We start from the raw sequence: 16,058 nt of genomic DNA on the forward strand, positions 1-16,058 counted from the left end.
TGGTAAATATTTTAGGGTAGGTTTTTAATAAATAAAGCCTTTTAAAAACACAACCACAATACATTATCACACCCAATACATTAAAAAATGACTATTTGATATATCACCAGTACTAAATCTATGTTTGATTTTCCTCAGCGGTCTCAAAAATATTTTTATGGTTGTTTAGTTTGAATCAAAATCCAAAAGGAGTATATATGTTGCACTTGATTGATATGTGTTACACATCTCAGTTGGTCCTTAGCCATTCTCCCTGCTTTTGTATGCCAAATATTTGTTGAAAAAAAATGAAGTCATTATTTCTGTAGAATATTCCAATTCAGGATTTGTATCTTCACGGCATCATTTAGCAAGTTCTTCTATCCTCACTTTTCCTGAAAACAGGTACGTAGATCTAGAGGCTTAATTAGGCTTAGATTCAAATTATTTTTCTGGCAAAATTATAAAAAATGGTTCTATATTATCTTTTATGCTTTAAAACTTGTGAATTTGAAACAGCAGCTCAGTAGTTCCTATGGCATTTTGCATTTAGGAATACAAGATTCCCAAGAGAGAAGGAGGTAAGACTTCACTCTGGTGTCTGACTCATGCATGAGTGAATCACCTTCACTTGGAGAGTTAATGGTAGTTATGACTGCTATCTGCCAGGAAATGCAGATAGAAGTCATGATTACCACTTTATCTCTAATCAACTTACTAGAGATATCTTTAGTCATATATATACATCTCTGGCTGAAGATTTTTTACATACCTTTAATTAAAGATATTAATTCCTTGCCTGCGTTCTAAACTAGGAATATAAATGTTTTAAAGGACTAGTGACTAGAGGAAATGCCAGAAGAAAACAGAAGTTCCTTTGAAATTTTTATGTTTTCTCTAATTGTTTAAAGTGAACTATTACAAATTGTGGGTGGAAAGCAAACCCAGGTAGACCAAAGCAGAACTACGGTGTTGTTCTGGAGTGCTAGTGATGTCCGATAAATACTAGCCTTCTCTTCCCTACCTGAGGTGGGAACAGAGAGCTAGACAAAGAGATCAGACAGACAACAATAAAATTAATTGCTTCTATATCTGATAAAGCTGTTTGGAGAATTTGATGTAGGTCCACAGCAATAATCAAACTGCAGACACTCTGATCTCCTATTGTATTAGATGTGCCATTCTCCCAGTCAGAGACAGTTAGGCAACCATAGGCCTCTCTGAGTCCAATGCACATGGCTGATTCTTCTTCCCAAACTCACCACTTAATAAGTTATCCCTCCCCCGTTTTCCCTGGAGGAAGAAGGAAAGCGAATGAGGATTCAGGGTACAGCCAAAAGTAGTAACTCAATGGAGATTTAATCAACATGGAAACAAGCACAAATAAGTGTTCCTCCATCACTGAAATCCATGATATAAAAGAGTACCATGGGCAGAGCCCAGTTTCAATGCAGCATTTTCAGCAATGAACACCCTCACACTTAGTTGGTTCCAACTTATATCAGTTTCCACACTATAGCAATTCATCTTCAATTGAACAAACGTTTGTGGAGTGTGTGCAAATCACAGCGCTGGCACATGCCAAGATGGAAAAAGACACACTCTTTGCCCGCCAGGAGCAAATCTTCTAGTGGGTTCTCAGACAAGCGCACACAAAAGAGGTGTGCAGCCTGCTGTATGAGGCGATGTATGGAGAGCTGTGGCAGACATGGAGGTGCTCGGCTCAGACCTCCCTGGAGGAAAAGACTAACTGTCCAACTGGGGGAATGTGGTTAGCTGACAGCCTCCAGCTGTCAGCTCCTTCAGGGTCCACTTCGGCTTTCGAGCTATGCTCATGCTCTTCTTGGGCAGTTCCTGCCCATTGACTGAACCAGGTAGTAAATGATGTCATACTCTTTTTGGGTGGCCCCAGCCAATGACTCAACAAGGTGGTGATCCAAGGGCCTGGCCATTTCCACCCAAGACAGGACTCTTCCACTAGGTAATCTTTGCTCCCAAGCTTCCCATTGAGCTGGTGTAGGGTGATCAGCAGTCCCAGTTTGCTGGGACTGAGAGGTTTCCTAGGACATAGGACTTTCAGTGCTAAAATGGGATGTTTTCAGGTAAACTAAGATGGTTGGTCACTTTCACTGGTGTACACATCACGTCTGCATCAGGGTTTGACAACACCCTCTGCTCAATCCTGCTTCCTTCCCTGTTTCCTCTCACAGATATTACTCCTCAATAATCATTTTGTCCTCCTGGCTTCATCGCAGTGTCTGCTTCCCAGAGCACTTGACCCAAGACAGGAACCAGGAAGGACCGAAATACTGCAAGAGAAGATGAGGTTGAAAGAAAGTAGGAAAGAAGGGGAGAGATTAATTTGATAATTACAGGGGTGCTCCTGTGTATAACTTTTCCAGCAGACTATTCGTTCTGTATCCTTTGAAGAAAAGAAAAGGCATATATAAATATTCAGTGACGTATGGTCCTTCAGACTGCATTTGAATACTCAAAATGAAGGCTTTGCCAAAAAACCAAAACCAAACAACAAACAGAAACACCTTCTTGTCCCTGTGTCCTTCTTTATATGTGCTTTGTTATTATAATTTAAGAAGAAAAATGAAGGGAGCTTCAGTTTTTCTGAGAAGTATTCTTAAAATCAAGAGAGAATGTGGGCAGAACATTACTACGGAGAAAGTGAATGGCATCCTTCATGGCCAGAACTGGGATAAGGTGAGCGAGGTAATTGGGGTGCAACATCTGAGGAGGTACTCACTTTCAAGGTTTTGTGAGCTCAGTCAGCACTTGCATGAACCTAATAGTGAGCACCTCCTTAAATATTGCACCCCAGTTGCCTTATTTGCCTCACCCCAGCCCTGGCTCTGGTATCCATCTTAATATTAGGCAACTTACACAGGACATTCCCTCTTTTCTGCCCCAGGTACAAAGCCATCGTCCGACCCATGGATATCCAGGCGTCTCATGCCCTGATGAAGATTTGCCTCAAAGCAGCATTGATCTGGGTCATCTCCATGCTCCTGGCCATCCCAGAAGCTGTGTTTTCTGATCTACATCCTTTCCATGAGGAAAGCACCAATCAGACCTTCATTAGCTGTGCCCCATACCCACACTCCAATGAGCTGCACCCCAAAATCCACTCCATGGCTTCCTTCTTGATATTCTACATCATCCCACTGTCCATCATCTCTGTCTACTACTACTTCATTGCCAGAAACCTGATCCAGAGTGCTTACAACCTGCCTGTTGAAGGGAACATACACGTCAAGAAGCAGGTGGGTACTTAGCATTGTTTCGCTTCTTCCTTGGGGATTTGATCCCTTGCATTTCTTTGGGACTCCACTGACAAGTACAGTATTTAGATGGTTAATAATTCTGTAATTCTGATTCTGTAATTAGAAGAGGTAGGTGATCTGCATCCAGATGGTAAACGGAAACTCCTAGCCATGGGATCCCAGGTATTTAGGTGTTCTTTGTAATCTTGTCCTCTTACTAAGAACCTAAGCTAGGGAGGACCTGAAGGATTTGGAATATGAGTTTCTTTCTGAGAACTAGCTGAAGAAGTGTTGTTGTTTAAAAACATAAAATGTTGAGACTCAGAGGGATGTGACTTCTTTAAATTCCAATCACATTGTTTGGATAGGAAGAGGATTGCCACATGGGGACAAAGCAGAGGGAGCAGGAAAATGAGGCTCGTTAAAGAAAAAGAAGTAATTTGATTAAGATAAGCTCACATTCATTTAGGTTCGAATCCAGGCTTCATGACTTACCCCCGCTCAGCCTCCATTCCCTTATCCATGATATAGGGAAATAGCCTCTATATGATAAGGCTGTTGGAGGATTACAAGAGAGCATATGTACGCTCTAGATTGCCCATAATGCAGGATGCCCTCCATATGTGTTAGACTCTGTTCATCATCCCCTGTAGCCTCCCATAATTTCATCCTTGAGGTAGAAACCAGGGGCTCTGGCTTTGTCCTCTTTGCTTTCTAGTCCAAACACAGATCGTGTGGTATTAATGATGGGCAAATAGAAAGACTCCCCATCCATTTCAATGTATGGCTGAGCCAGTTGTAGGCTTCACCCTATAAAGTTCTTTTTTTTGGCCTCCATTGTGAGGGAAGAGTAGCAGTTCTCAGTGAAACTGTCTCCCCCCTTGAAAGACCTCTCAATAGTGAATGTCCACTGTATCTCAGATTCTTTAATGAGAAAGTGCTTCCCCTTGCAGTAACAGAGGGAGTTGGCAGCCAAACGAGATGCTCAGCCCAGGTCGTCAAAGAACCTTCCTGTATAGTATATATAGTCCAGAGATAACTTGAGATTTACAATAATAACAGCAATAATAGCAAGTTTTCTTGGTTTGGACAATGAGAAAGAACAAAGCTGGCTGCTTTTTTTGAGCATCAGAGGGAATAAGAACTTATTAACTGTGGAGCCAAGAAAGACATGAAGTCATGTGCCTGGTAAGCTGCACCAACGTCCTCCCAGAAGAAAAGAGGCACTTACTAGAATTTCAGTGTGTAAAGCATTCAAGCATGTAATCAACTTTGCAACTTTGTTTAAAGATCTGTTCTCAGTTGCACAGTCTAACTGTATTCTCCCTCATGGATTTCTGCTTCCTGGCTTTTCCGTTTCTGTGTTTCTGACTTTTTTCCTTTTTCTGTCCATTTCTGTTGCTTTTCTTTGATTCGCTTTTGTCCTCTCTCCTATTGAATTCTTTTTCTGTGGCTCTGTGAGCTCATCTCTTTTCCTAATTCCTTTTCCCTGAATCTTTGTCTCTTTGCAATCCTCCCATATGTCCCCTGATCCCTCTTTCTCTATGTGCGACTCCCTCCTCAGATAGAATCCCGGAAGCGCCTCGCCAAGACAGTGCTGGTGTTCGTGGCCCTCTTTGCCTTCTGCTGGCTCCCCAATCACGTCATCTACCTGTACCGCTCCTACCACTACTCCCAGGTGGACACCTCCATGCTCCACTTCGTCACCAGCATCTGTGCCCGCCTCCTGGCCTTCACCAATTCCTGTGTCAACCCTTTTGCCCTCTACCTGCTGAGCAAGAGTTTCAGGAAGCAGTTCAACACCCAGCTCCTCTGTTGCCGGCCTGGCCTGATGACCCGCTCTCACAGCGCCGGCAGAAGCACCACGTGCATGACCTCCTTCAAGAGTACCAACCCCTCCGCAGCCACCTTCAGTCTCATCAACAGGAACATCTGTCATGAGGGGTATGTCTAGATCGACCCTTGACCCTGCCCCCTTAGGGCCCCCTGGTGTTGCTTTGTGGCTGGTAAGGGACCCTCACATCTGTTGTTGTCTATGTGCCCCCTGAAGACCCCTTGGAAGGCTCATAAAGGGGGAAGGCAGGTTGAGGAGAGGCCCAAATGGATCACTACTATGCTTGAAAGGCCCATCAAGGCTTACATTTTCCATTTCAACTTGTGAATGCTTCTTCTGATGTAGAGCAAACTTGCCCTTTTTTAGAAAAAGGACCAAATAGAAAATTATGATTTTAAGCATCAAGCCCTGATATACAGGTGTGGCCAATGAAGTCCTAGAAACTATGTGAACAACCAGATTTATACAGCAGAAAATTTATATTAATACATCGGATGTCCACTTTGTGAAAGACTTCACCTTGTCATTTCTTTAAGCAGAAGCTAGTGCTTTAAAAATAGGATTTGGGTTATTTTCGGGAATATTTATAATCACAAACCAAGAAACTTTTTTGACACTCGATATGAAAATTCAACCCTATGAAAGAGTTCCATATATGAAAGATAGTCCCCAAATTGATAACACTGGCAGCCACTTTAAAATAAAGCCAAGCATTGATTGTTTTTCAAATACATTGTTGAGGACATGGGAAAAACACTTGAGACATCATTTTAAGGCAAAACTACAACCAAACACATAGACGCATATATAAAGATCCATGTGACTGGGTGTGTGGAGTAATATCTCACATTCTGAATTCTAACTCAACGGAGATACTTTTTTGCTGTTATCCAATTGTAATCAGCTTCTACCATAGAAGAGAAATCCTTAGGGAGAAAATTGATCATGCTATCAATTCATCACATGAACATTATAAGTGCATAAACTATAGTATTCATCTTCGGTATACAGGTTTTTAGTCAAATGCACTTACTTAGATTTGGCTGTCATCTGCTATATTGAAACAGTAGTTTCACAGGAGAAAAAAAGGATCATATCTGAGTGAAAATAGAAACACGTTTACATTTAACGCATGCTTCACCAAAAGTCTGTGGGAGGAAATGAATACAATTTCACGGATATGTATTTCTCTCTGAATATGTATAACAAAGATATGGGAGGCTTAGCGTTAAGAACTAATTGAAAAACAGCTACAGATATATTCTGTTTCTACTTAAGAGTATTTACAAAACAACCCATGTGCAGAAAAATACTGGACTTAAACAATTTTCTTTTTCTAAGTGAGTAAAAGGATTCGACTATCTTACGTTAGAAACCTGAATCAAGTTTTTGTTTTTGTTTTCAACTCAAGGACAGACCAATTGGACAGATTGCAAACATGTTAACTCACTTTCAAATAAATCCAAATTCTGCAAATGTGCCCTAATGTGTATCTCTTACATCCTAAGACCATTTTAGTTCTGGTTTTCTCTATCCAGGTGAGATAGAACAGTCAACTCTCTTTTCCACATGGCACATATGCAAAGATTTTTGTCTCTTGATAGAAGGAAGCACTCCCTGTCTGCAGAGCTTTAGAAGTTAGGACCGAGACAGTTGTAAAGATCTGTGTTCACAGTTGTACTAGCTGGAGAGAAACCACTTCATGTCTGTCTGCTGCATGCACTTATGTACTGGACACACCTGCTTTCCCCATAGTCTACAACTACATTAGACAGTTTGAAAAGCAAGACAGGGAGTGTAGCTGAAAGAACCAAGATTTTTAGCTTAACATTCCAACTCTGTCTCTAGCTATAGGAGCTTGGCTATCAATTTCCCTTCTCTAGACTCATGTTTTCATCTCTACACTGAGAGGTCAGTGCTAAGGTCCCTTCTATTGCTAAAACCCTCTGAGTCTCGTCATTGTTTCTCATTCTAAAGCACTGATGGAGCACACCTGCTCACAGTTGCCCCACTTCTGCTATCTTTGCAACAACTCCTCTTGACAAATCCTTTAACCACCATTCCACACTCATGTTCACATTTGCGGAATGGAAGGAGATAGGCCATTCTATCACTTCCGGGGGCTCCTTGGAATAATTTGTATGAATGATGTCCCATTAGCTTGTTATGTTTTGGAATTAGAGCTGAAAGAGACATAACAAACCACATTGCTCAATCTCCTCATTATATAAAGGATACTCTTGCTATTCACCNTCAACATCAAAATCTTTTATTTCCAGCATCTATCATTGACTAACTATATCCTCTTTGTTTTTCAGTTTAAATGCTTAAGAGAAAGAGAGACTCTTTAGTAGCTGGCCAGGCAGTTCATTGGCTGGGTTAGATTAAGTATCCACTCCACTCTAACCAGCCATCACTAGGAAACAAGAATCATCCAGTGGTGTCTTCCTGCATTGGGAGTTCCAGGTAGAGCAGTCTAAACTGGAAGAACAAATTGACGGATATGTTTCATGCTCTATAGAACCATTAGGCTTCCGGGGAATATTTGGTATGTTCCATACACAGTTGGGAAACATCTGGTCTGTTTCTCTGCCTGCAGGAAGGATTTACTCAAAGCTTTCTTCTGAAAGAGCCGTAGTATCCTGAAAAGAGTTGGTCATAAATTGAATAATGACTCCATCACCTCTGAAACTGAGCTTCAGTTTGTCACTCGTAGAATGGAGATATTAGCACCTACCTGTTGGACTTGTCTGGAATATATGTGAGATAATGTAGATGCTAGTCTATGCTTGACACAAGACAAGAGCTTAGTAAATGGGGCTTCTTTAATTTCTTTGATATTTTAGGAATATTCCTTAACAAAAAATTATTTGTATTGCATTTAAATTTATTTTTTAATTACACAAGTGATATATGAATATGTTTGAATATTTAAAAACAAATCATAGATGTTATATTACTTCATTGGTAAATATTTTAGGGTAGGTTTTTAATAAATAAAGCCTTTTAAAAACACAACGACAATACATTATCACACCCAATACATTAAAAAATGACTATTTGATATATCACCAGTACTAAATCTATGTTTGATTTTCCTCAGCGGTCTCAAAAATATTTTTATGGTTGTTTAGTTTGAATCAAAATCCAAAAGGAGTATATATGTTGCACTTGATTGATATGTGTTACACATCTCAGTTGGTCCTTAGCCATTCTCCCTGCTTTTGTATGCCAAATATTTGTTGAAAAAAAATGAAGTCATTATTTCTGTAGAATATTCCAATTCAGGATTTGTATCTTCACGGCATCATTTAGCAAGTTCTTCTATCCTCACTTTTCCTGAAAACAGGTACGTAGATCTAGAGGCTTAATTAGGCTTAGATTCAAATCATTTTTCTGGCAAAATTATAAAAAATGGTTCTATATTATCTTTTATGCTTTAAAACTTGTGAATTTGAAACAGTAGCTCAGTAGTTCCTATGGCATTTTGCATTTAGGAATACAAGATTCCCAAGAGAGAAGGAGGTAAGACTTCACTCTGGTGTCTGACTCATGCATGAGTGAATCACCTTCACTTGGAGAGTTAATGGTAGTTATGACTGCTATCTGCCAGGAAATGCAGATAGAAGTCATGATTACCACTTTATCTCTAATCAACTTACTAGAGATATCTTTAGTCATATATATACATCTCTGGCTGAAGATTTTTTACATACCTTTAATTAAAGATATTAATTCCTTGCCTGCGTTCTAAACTAGGAATATAAATGTTTTAAAGGACTAGTGACTAGAGGAAATGCCAGAAGAAAACAGAAGTTCCTTTGAAATTTTTATGTTTTCTCTAATTGTTTAAAGTGAACTATTACAAATTGTGGGTGGAAAGCAAACCCAGGTAGACCAAAGCAGAACTACGGTGTTGTTCTGGAGTGCTAGTGATGTCCGATAAATACTAGCCTTCTCTTCCCTACCTGAGGTGGGAACAGAGAGCTAGACAAAGAGATCAGACAGACAACAATAAAATTAATTGCTTCTATATCTGATAAAGCTGTTTGGAGAATGTGATGTAGGTCCACAGCAATAATCAAACTGCAGACACTCTGATCTCCTATTGTATTAGATGNATTTTCGTTGCTACTCTATAACTGTAATTTTGCTACTGTTATGAATCGTAATGTAAATATCTTTTTGTTTTCTGATGGTCTTAGGCAACCCCTGTGAAAGGGTCGTTCGACCCCCAAAGGGGTCATGACCCACAGGTTGAGAACCGCTGGTATACAGCATTCTGGGTACCTACCTAGCATGATTTGTTCAAGCATCTCTGATCTACCTGCTTCTAAAGACATTTTAGAGATAGCACTTATCTTAATGTTTCCTTCAGTTACCATCATGGCATGGATTGTGTCTGGTCTCTCCCTAGCTTCCAAATAAAGGGTGAGGAGATTGAAGTTTAGGTCTAGCTGTGTGTCCTTAGGCAAATCATATCACTTCTTTGACACTCTTGAATGAAAGGGTTGGAGGAGGCCTTTGCCAGCCAGTGATCTAGAACTAGTAAAGCTATTGTGTGAATCAACTGATGGATTGACTCAAACCTCAATGGATTGACTTAGCTGGGCCCTTCTTTAGGGAAGTCAAATGTTTATTTCCCCTCAACAATCAAAATCACAGTGAGAGAGACCCACACTCTCACGTCGTATCAGCTCTCTGCTAGGATGGAGTGTGGCAGAGGCTTGGAGCTAAGACATTTCACGCCTGGCTTCCAAAGATAATCACATTTAGCATTTATATCTTTGGCGAGGAAAAAAAAATCAATTTTTGCTGTGGAAAACCATCTGTGTTTATTCAATTGACAGACACTACCTTTCAATCTATCTTAAATTGAGCCTCCCTGAGGCAGGCAGCTCAATAGTGATAGATTAAGCAATAAACAAAGCAGTCTTCCCACCAATGGCTGCTGCTGGCGGGGTAGGTACAGCTGCTGGTAGGAGTGATATTCCTCGGCTAGCTGATCCTCCCAGCTTGGCACAGACAAGGCCCCGCCCTGTTGTTGATCTGATGACTCCCCATAAATGGGGATGGCTAAACCCTGTTCTTTTGGCTGCGCTCACTCCCCTACTGACCTGGCCTTCTGCTCATTAACAAGTCCTGGGTTTCCTGCTTTGCCCCAAAAATAATTTGGTTTCATCTTGAAGGATGGAGAACCCTTGGATAAATAAACAGTTGAGAGCTTGCATCACATGAACCAAGCTCATCTTATTATGAAAATGCACACTGACAAAAAATAAATGAACTTGTCCATAGGACGTGGGCATACTTAAGTTAGAAAGTCTTCATTTCTGCCCAAAGTAGCAGTTGGTTATTGGTTTCAGAGTCTATTTATGCACCAAATGGCTTCTAGTAGTAGAGATTAGCTTTGTCTGGGGACTACAAGTTGAATGACATCCTCATACTGGGACTAAAAGGTAGCTAAGGCACTTTTCCCGGAAGCCAGATAGAGACCATCACCCTGGAAACCTGACTGTATGAGGGTGGAATACACAGCATGCACTTGTGCCGTGATGAGCTGGGAGGAATGCAAAGCTCCTCGCCATTTGTGCCCTTCACATCCACACCAGGAGGTGCCATTCTTAGAGAGTAGCTTAAAATTACCCCTGGGTTCCTGGGAGGAATGATGGGCACATTTTGCACATTTGTCTGATTTGGGGCTGAATTTTCATGAAACAGATTAACAGCTAAAAACAAAGGAATTATTCACTCTCCTGGGACCAGGATTTGCGTGAGCTAATCAATGAAACCAAGCCTTAACAAGCTCTACTTTATTCTGTATCTGGCCAGTCATTCCTCTCAGCCCCCACCTCGATCCCTTATCCCCCACTGTGCCCAATACTAACACAACACAATTAATATCAAGCAATCTCTCACCAGAACTTTGGCCTTCAAAGACACCCTTTTTAAGGTAGGGGATGAGCATTAACTCCAGCTGAATACATCAAGAGCAGTCAACAAATAGAACACTGAAAGCAGACTTTTCTCATGAAACTTCATGTTAGAAATGCATTCAGTGGAATTTACCTAATTTTTAAAAAAGTTTAAGAACCCCTGGGTTAAAATATTACATGTCCATGATTCATTGAAAAAAATACCTTGCATTTACCTAGTGTTCATGGTCTATAAAGCACTTTAATACTCATTGTCTCATCTAATCCAAGGCTTCCCTGCTGGCCAAAGAGCTGCTTTACATCACTGACCATGGAAATTTGCAAATGACACTTACTAGTGACCATCTACTATTAGAGTAAAAGGCCCATGAAACTATGAGGCTGAAACATATGAAACTGCTGATAATGGACCACATTTGACCTACAAAATGGTGATTTCATATGGTTCAACTTGTTGTGATTGCATTTATTCTCATGGCTCGTTCTGTGATATTGAAGAACAGAGCTGATCATTGCTTCCCCAGTTTACGGGATAGTCTGTCACCCCCAAAGCGAGTCTGCTTAACTTGGCACAGGGGAGTGAATGGTGTTGTTGCTGGTTGCCCCAGGAGAAGCCTATCAGTGGGAATAGCTTTCTGCGTCACAGTGAAGTAAAAGGCTAAGATAAGAAGGGTGGGATCCTTGGGAGCAAGAACACAAGCCACAGAACACACCACATTTGTGGGAAACCTGAATGGAATTCTGTGGCTCTAGAAGTGCTGGAAGGAAGGGGATCAGCTTCACCCAGCTCCAGTGATGTGCCAAAGGCAGTGCCAAGAACATTGCTATTCATCTTCACAAACACCTTGAAGAGTGTTCAGACGATGAAGCTGAGGCCCAGGGAGATGACTTCATCACAATCCCAAGGTCACATGGCATAGTTGAATTGGCAGAGCATTAATGTGGACCTGGATCTCTTTAAGTTCCCTACTCTGGAGTTTGTCCTCAGCTTGAGCTAGTGATAAAGTTGAAGAATATTCACAAATGTCATCGAAGATGTTTCTAAGCACCTAAGTTAAGAACTCATGGCAGGCAGAAGCTGAAATGCAACACAAAGTAGGTGGGCAAGGAAATCCCTTAGCTCAGTTGCCTTCAGAGACACAATTCAGTTGCAACCAGAAGCCCTGGGAAGATTCCCTCCCCGCCCCACCCCCCACCCTGTTTATGACTAATCAAGGAGAAAACACCTTGTGCAGAGGTGCAGAGAGAGGACCCAAGTGAGAACAGTTAATCCAGGGATCCTTTGAATCAGAATTAGTTGGAGAAAAGGAGTCAGGAAGATGTGGAACCATTTATTCCCCTGCTTCTTCCTCCCCAGTGAGTAAGAAAAAACAGTGGATGATTTCCTGGAGCCTGGAGACCCAGGCTACCTGAATAGCCTCTAAAAGAAAAATCTTTCCTGGACTAAGGGGCCAAGTCATGAGCTCAGGTTTGGACTTAGGTCTCTGAGTGCCTAGCCCAAAGTGCTCTGTCACAAACCCAGATACCAACATCTCTCTGCCCTCCCTAAGCTCACATTCTGGAAGATAAGATTATTTTCCTTTTTTTGCCAATTTAAAATTCATTCCCAGAGCTGTATAATAACATGGAAAGACTCAGATAATTTTATGGTCTTTTAAAAGGATCATTTTAATGGACAGTGAAACCTCACACATTCAACACCTCATTAATTCCCAGACAAGCTAGAAAATTTTGGTATAACTCAGGATTTCAGTGTTCAAGTTACATTATGTAATTTGGGCCTGTTGTGAATCCAAAATTTTCATCATTTTGCTTCAATTTTAGCTATTGATATTGATAATGTACAACATTAAGAAAGTAAAACTGATTTTCTTTAAAAAATTTTTTTCTGTAATCTGGCTTAACTGATTCAAACATGGCCTTTTTTGTACCCAAATCAGCAAGGTTGTGGGTAGTAAAATTTGTTGAAATGGTCGATTCAGTGAGTTGTAAAAATACATGGCAGAAACTTATTTAATGTCATGTTCTGGTTTGTTTTAAATATTAGGCCCATATTTTGTAAATTATAATTGTACTTGTTACTATTAACTGTAAATATTTATTGCATTAAAAATGTGCTATGTGTTAAATAACTCAGAACAAGTTCCAGGTGTGGTACTTAGTATAAATAATGTCATGGCTTGGCTTTGCCTAGACTCTTTAGACTAATGAATTATTTATAAGAAATTTGCAATATAATATGAATGATTCAGATCCTTTTAAATGTGCAAGATTAGCTGTATGACCATGTAAAATTCTATCTATGAAGTGTGTTCATTGTATTCTTATTTTTCAAGAAATGTTTACAATGTTTCTATCACATTGTACATGGCCTGTATGACATTAAGTCAAACCCAATGTAGTAAGCTGAATATTCAAGTCGTAGAAGATAAGAAATGTGTTTTATTTCTTAATATAATAAAGCATAATTTATGAAATGGACAGACGCATGTATTCAGTGTTCAATAAAATATAGCTGTTGCATGAATGTAGTCTGTGGCCTATACCCTACAGTTCCTTGCTTCTGGGACCACCTACATCAGAATCACCCAGGCTGGTTGTTGCACAATGCAGATTCCCCAACTCCCTATTGGCTTGGGACACCTAAGGGTGTGGCCTAAAAATCTGCATTTTAAGACAAGCACCTCGGGTAATTCCTCAGAACACGAGAGTTTTGTTTTATTAAACTTTTAAAATATGTATTTAACTTCTGAATAAGTAAGCCTCTCGTGGTTCAAAATTGAAAGCATAGAAAGGTATTCAGCGAAAAGGTATCAATTCTACCTTTTAGGTATATATTAATATTTACCTTACTTATCATTCCAAAGAGAACTGTCAAACAATTTCCATTTGCAGTGCACAGAGTCACTCATCAACAGTGAAAATGCATAGTCCTGTGCCAGGACGAATTTTCCAGCTGGACATGATTCTCTTCTACCATGCTATGGGTGGGTGAGCATCTTGAGAAGGTTAATAAGATGCAAGCATCTGAATAGAGGTCAGTGTCTGTAAGAGGCAGCTATCCAATTTGCAAACCCAAACTGTAGGAAAGCACTGTAATTAACAGCACCAGCTAATGTTTACATAATTCACCAGTATTAAAAAATTGTGCCTCCTCCAGACATGAGTGAAAGTAATGAGGGCTCTCTGACCTGTAAATACAGACTGGTGAGCCTTCAGAGGGCTCCTGAATGTACATTACTGTGGATGGGCAAACTTGTTATAAGGTGTCTTAGTCTATTGAGGCTACGATAACAAAAATACCATTGACTGGGTAGCTTACAAAAACCAAAATTTTACTTATCACAGTTGGACTCTGGGAAGTCCAAGATCAAGCTACAAGCAGATTCAGGGTCTGGTGAGAGCCTGCTTCCTGGTTCAGAGATGGCACGTTCTCAGTGTGTCTACACACAGCCTAAGGGTCAAGGGAGCTTTCTGGGAATGCTTTTATAAGGGCACTAATCCCATTCATCAGGACCCCACCCTCAGGACCTCATACCTCCAAAAAGCTCCCACCTCCTAATACCATCACCTTGGGGATTAGGATTTCAACATATGAATTTGGGGGTGAGGGGACACAAACATTCAGTCCACAACATAAGGATTCATTTTAATTAGGAAATATGCTAATGTGAAACATGCAGAGACAAAAGTAAACTTTCTCATACAGCTCCCAACTTATTTAAAACTAAACGACACTCAAATTTTCTCACTAAACCCAGCCTTGTATCACTTAATTCACTTTGCTGCACCCTATTCTAAATATACCACAGGCAATAAGAAGAAAGACTGTGTACTAACTACTGCATTGGAATACTCACCCAGAGCAATAAGAATACCAAACCAAATAAGGAATATGAATAAAGAAAAAAGATAATATTTGATGACCATATGAACACCTATATCTGTAAGGACAGATCACCTCAAAAGATGGGGGCTCACAAAAGCATGCGTCTCCACAACTGCCTTGTAGAAAGCCAAACTCTTAGAACCAAAATTGCATAAGAGGTTAAGTCTGGTTGGCGACGAGGAGGAATGGATTAGCTGGCTTTCTCTCTGACAGCCCACCACCTGTCCTGGGCCTCTTGCCTCTAGCTACAGCTTCCTCTTCTCTCATAACTCCAGGACAAGGAAGCAAAGTTGACAGTCGGAAATCTGCTCAAGAGTGGGAAGGGCTATGACGTTTCCCAGGAAGCCTTTAAGCAAGGAGACAGAAGCCAAAATGAGGACCCCATGTAAGAGGACTGGGGAGATCAACACTCCACAGTACAGACCACCTTCGGAGACCAGCCTGTGGCTTCTCCGAGACCTATACGGTCCCAGGGAGTCCTGAGGCTGAGTCCCCTCGGTTATACCTCAGGGTCCTCAGAAGCAGAGAGCATTGATTTACGGAGGGCGACGTCAGGTCAGTAGAGGGAGGATGCGAGCCTCTGATGACCTCAAGGTGAGGACCCTGAATGAGGAACGAGGGGTGGACCCAGCCAGAACAGTCGAGTCCTGCCCCGGCCGTCCACCATTGGCGGTCTGGAACAGTTGTCGGTGGATCTGGCTCACACTGACTTCTGACTCTGGAGTCCCAGGTAGTGCGGGCCTTGACCTGAGGGGTGCAGCCTCAGGTCCTCTGAGAGTGAAGTCCCTGGACTAGTCAGGTGCCAAGGTGATGAATTTTAGGGAGGAATGAGGGAATTGCCCACATTCCTAGAGGAGGCATCACAAAGTCCGCCCCCCAGCCCACGACCTGGGAGTCCCAGGCAGAGTTGTCAAGTTGAGGAGCCCCCTCGTTTCTTCCTGCTGGGCCTCAGGGAGAGGAAAGCATTGGTCTGGGGAGAGCGAGCCCCCAATTTTTTTTTTTTAAGATTTTGATTGGGGAATTGGGGGATGGGAACAGTGCTGGGGAATCGGGGGAAGGGGAACAGACAAATTGCTGTTGTTTTGTTCTTCAGTCTAGTTGTGGAGGACGTTGCTTCACTGGCCCAAGTTGGCACCATCATTGCG

At 41.2% G+C, this 16,058-nt stretch overlaps 1 protein-coding gene across 1 annotated transcript in view; it reads left to right on the forward strand.

Annotated features, from left to right (window-relative positions):
* The window catches only part of GRPR (gastrin releasing peptide receptor), a 37,037-nt gene extending 31,483 nt beyond the window's left edge, over positions 1–5,554 (forward strand). Inside the window, exons 2-3 of the mRNA XM_019666205.1 lie at positions 2,903–3,254; positions 4,819–5,554. Coding sequence (XP_019521750.1) covers positions 2,903–3,254; positions 4,819–5,208 — 742 coding nt within the window. The 3' untranslated portion in view covers positions 5,209–5,554. The remainder of the gene's footprint in view (positions 1–2,902; positions 3,255–4,818) is intronic.
* The last annotated feature ends 10,504 nt before the right edge of the window (positions 5,555–16,058 follow it).

The sequence above is a fragment of the Hipposideros armiger genome, unplaced genomic scaffold (assembly GCF_001890085.2).
Source record: "Hipposideros armiger isolate ML-2016 unplaced genomic scaffold, ASM189008v1 scaffold_13, whole genome shotgun sequence".
NCBI lineage: Eukaryota > Metazoa > Chordata > Mammalia > Chiroptera > Hipposideridae > Hipposideros > Hipposideros armiger.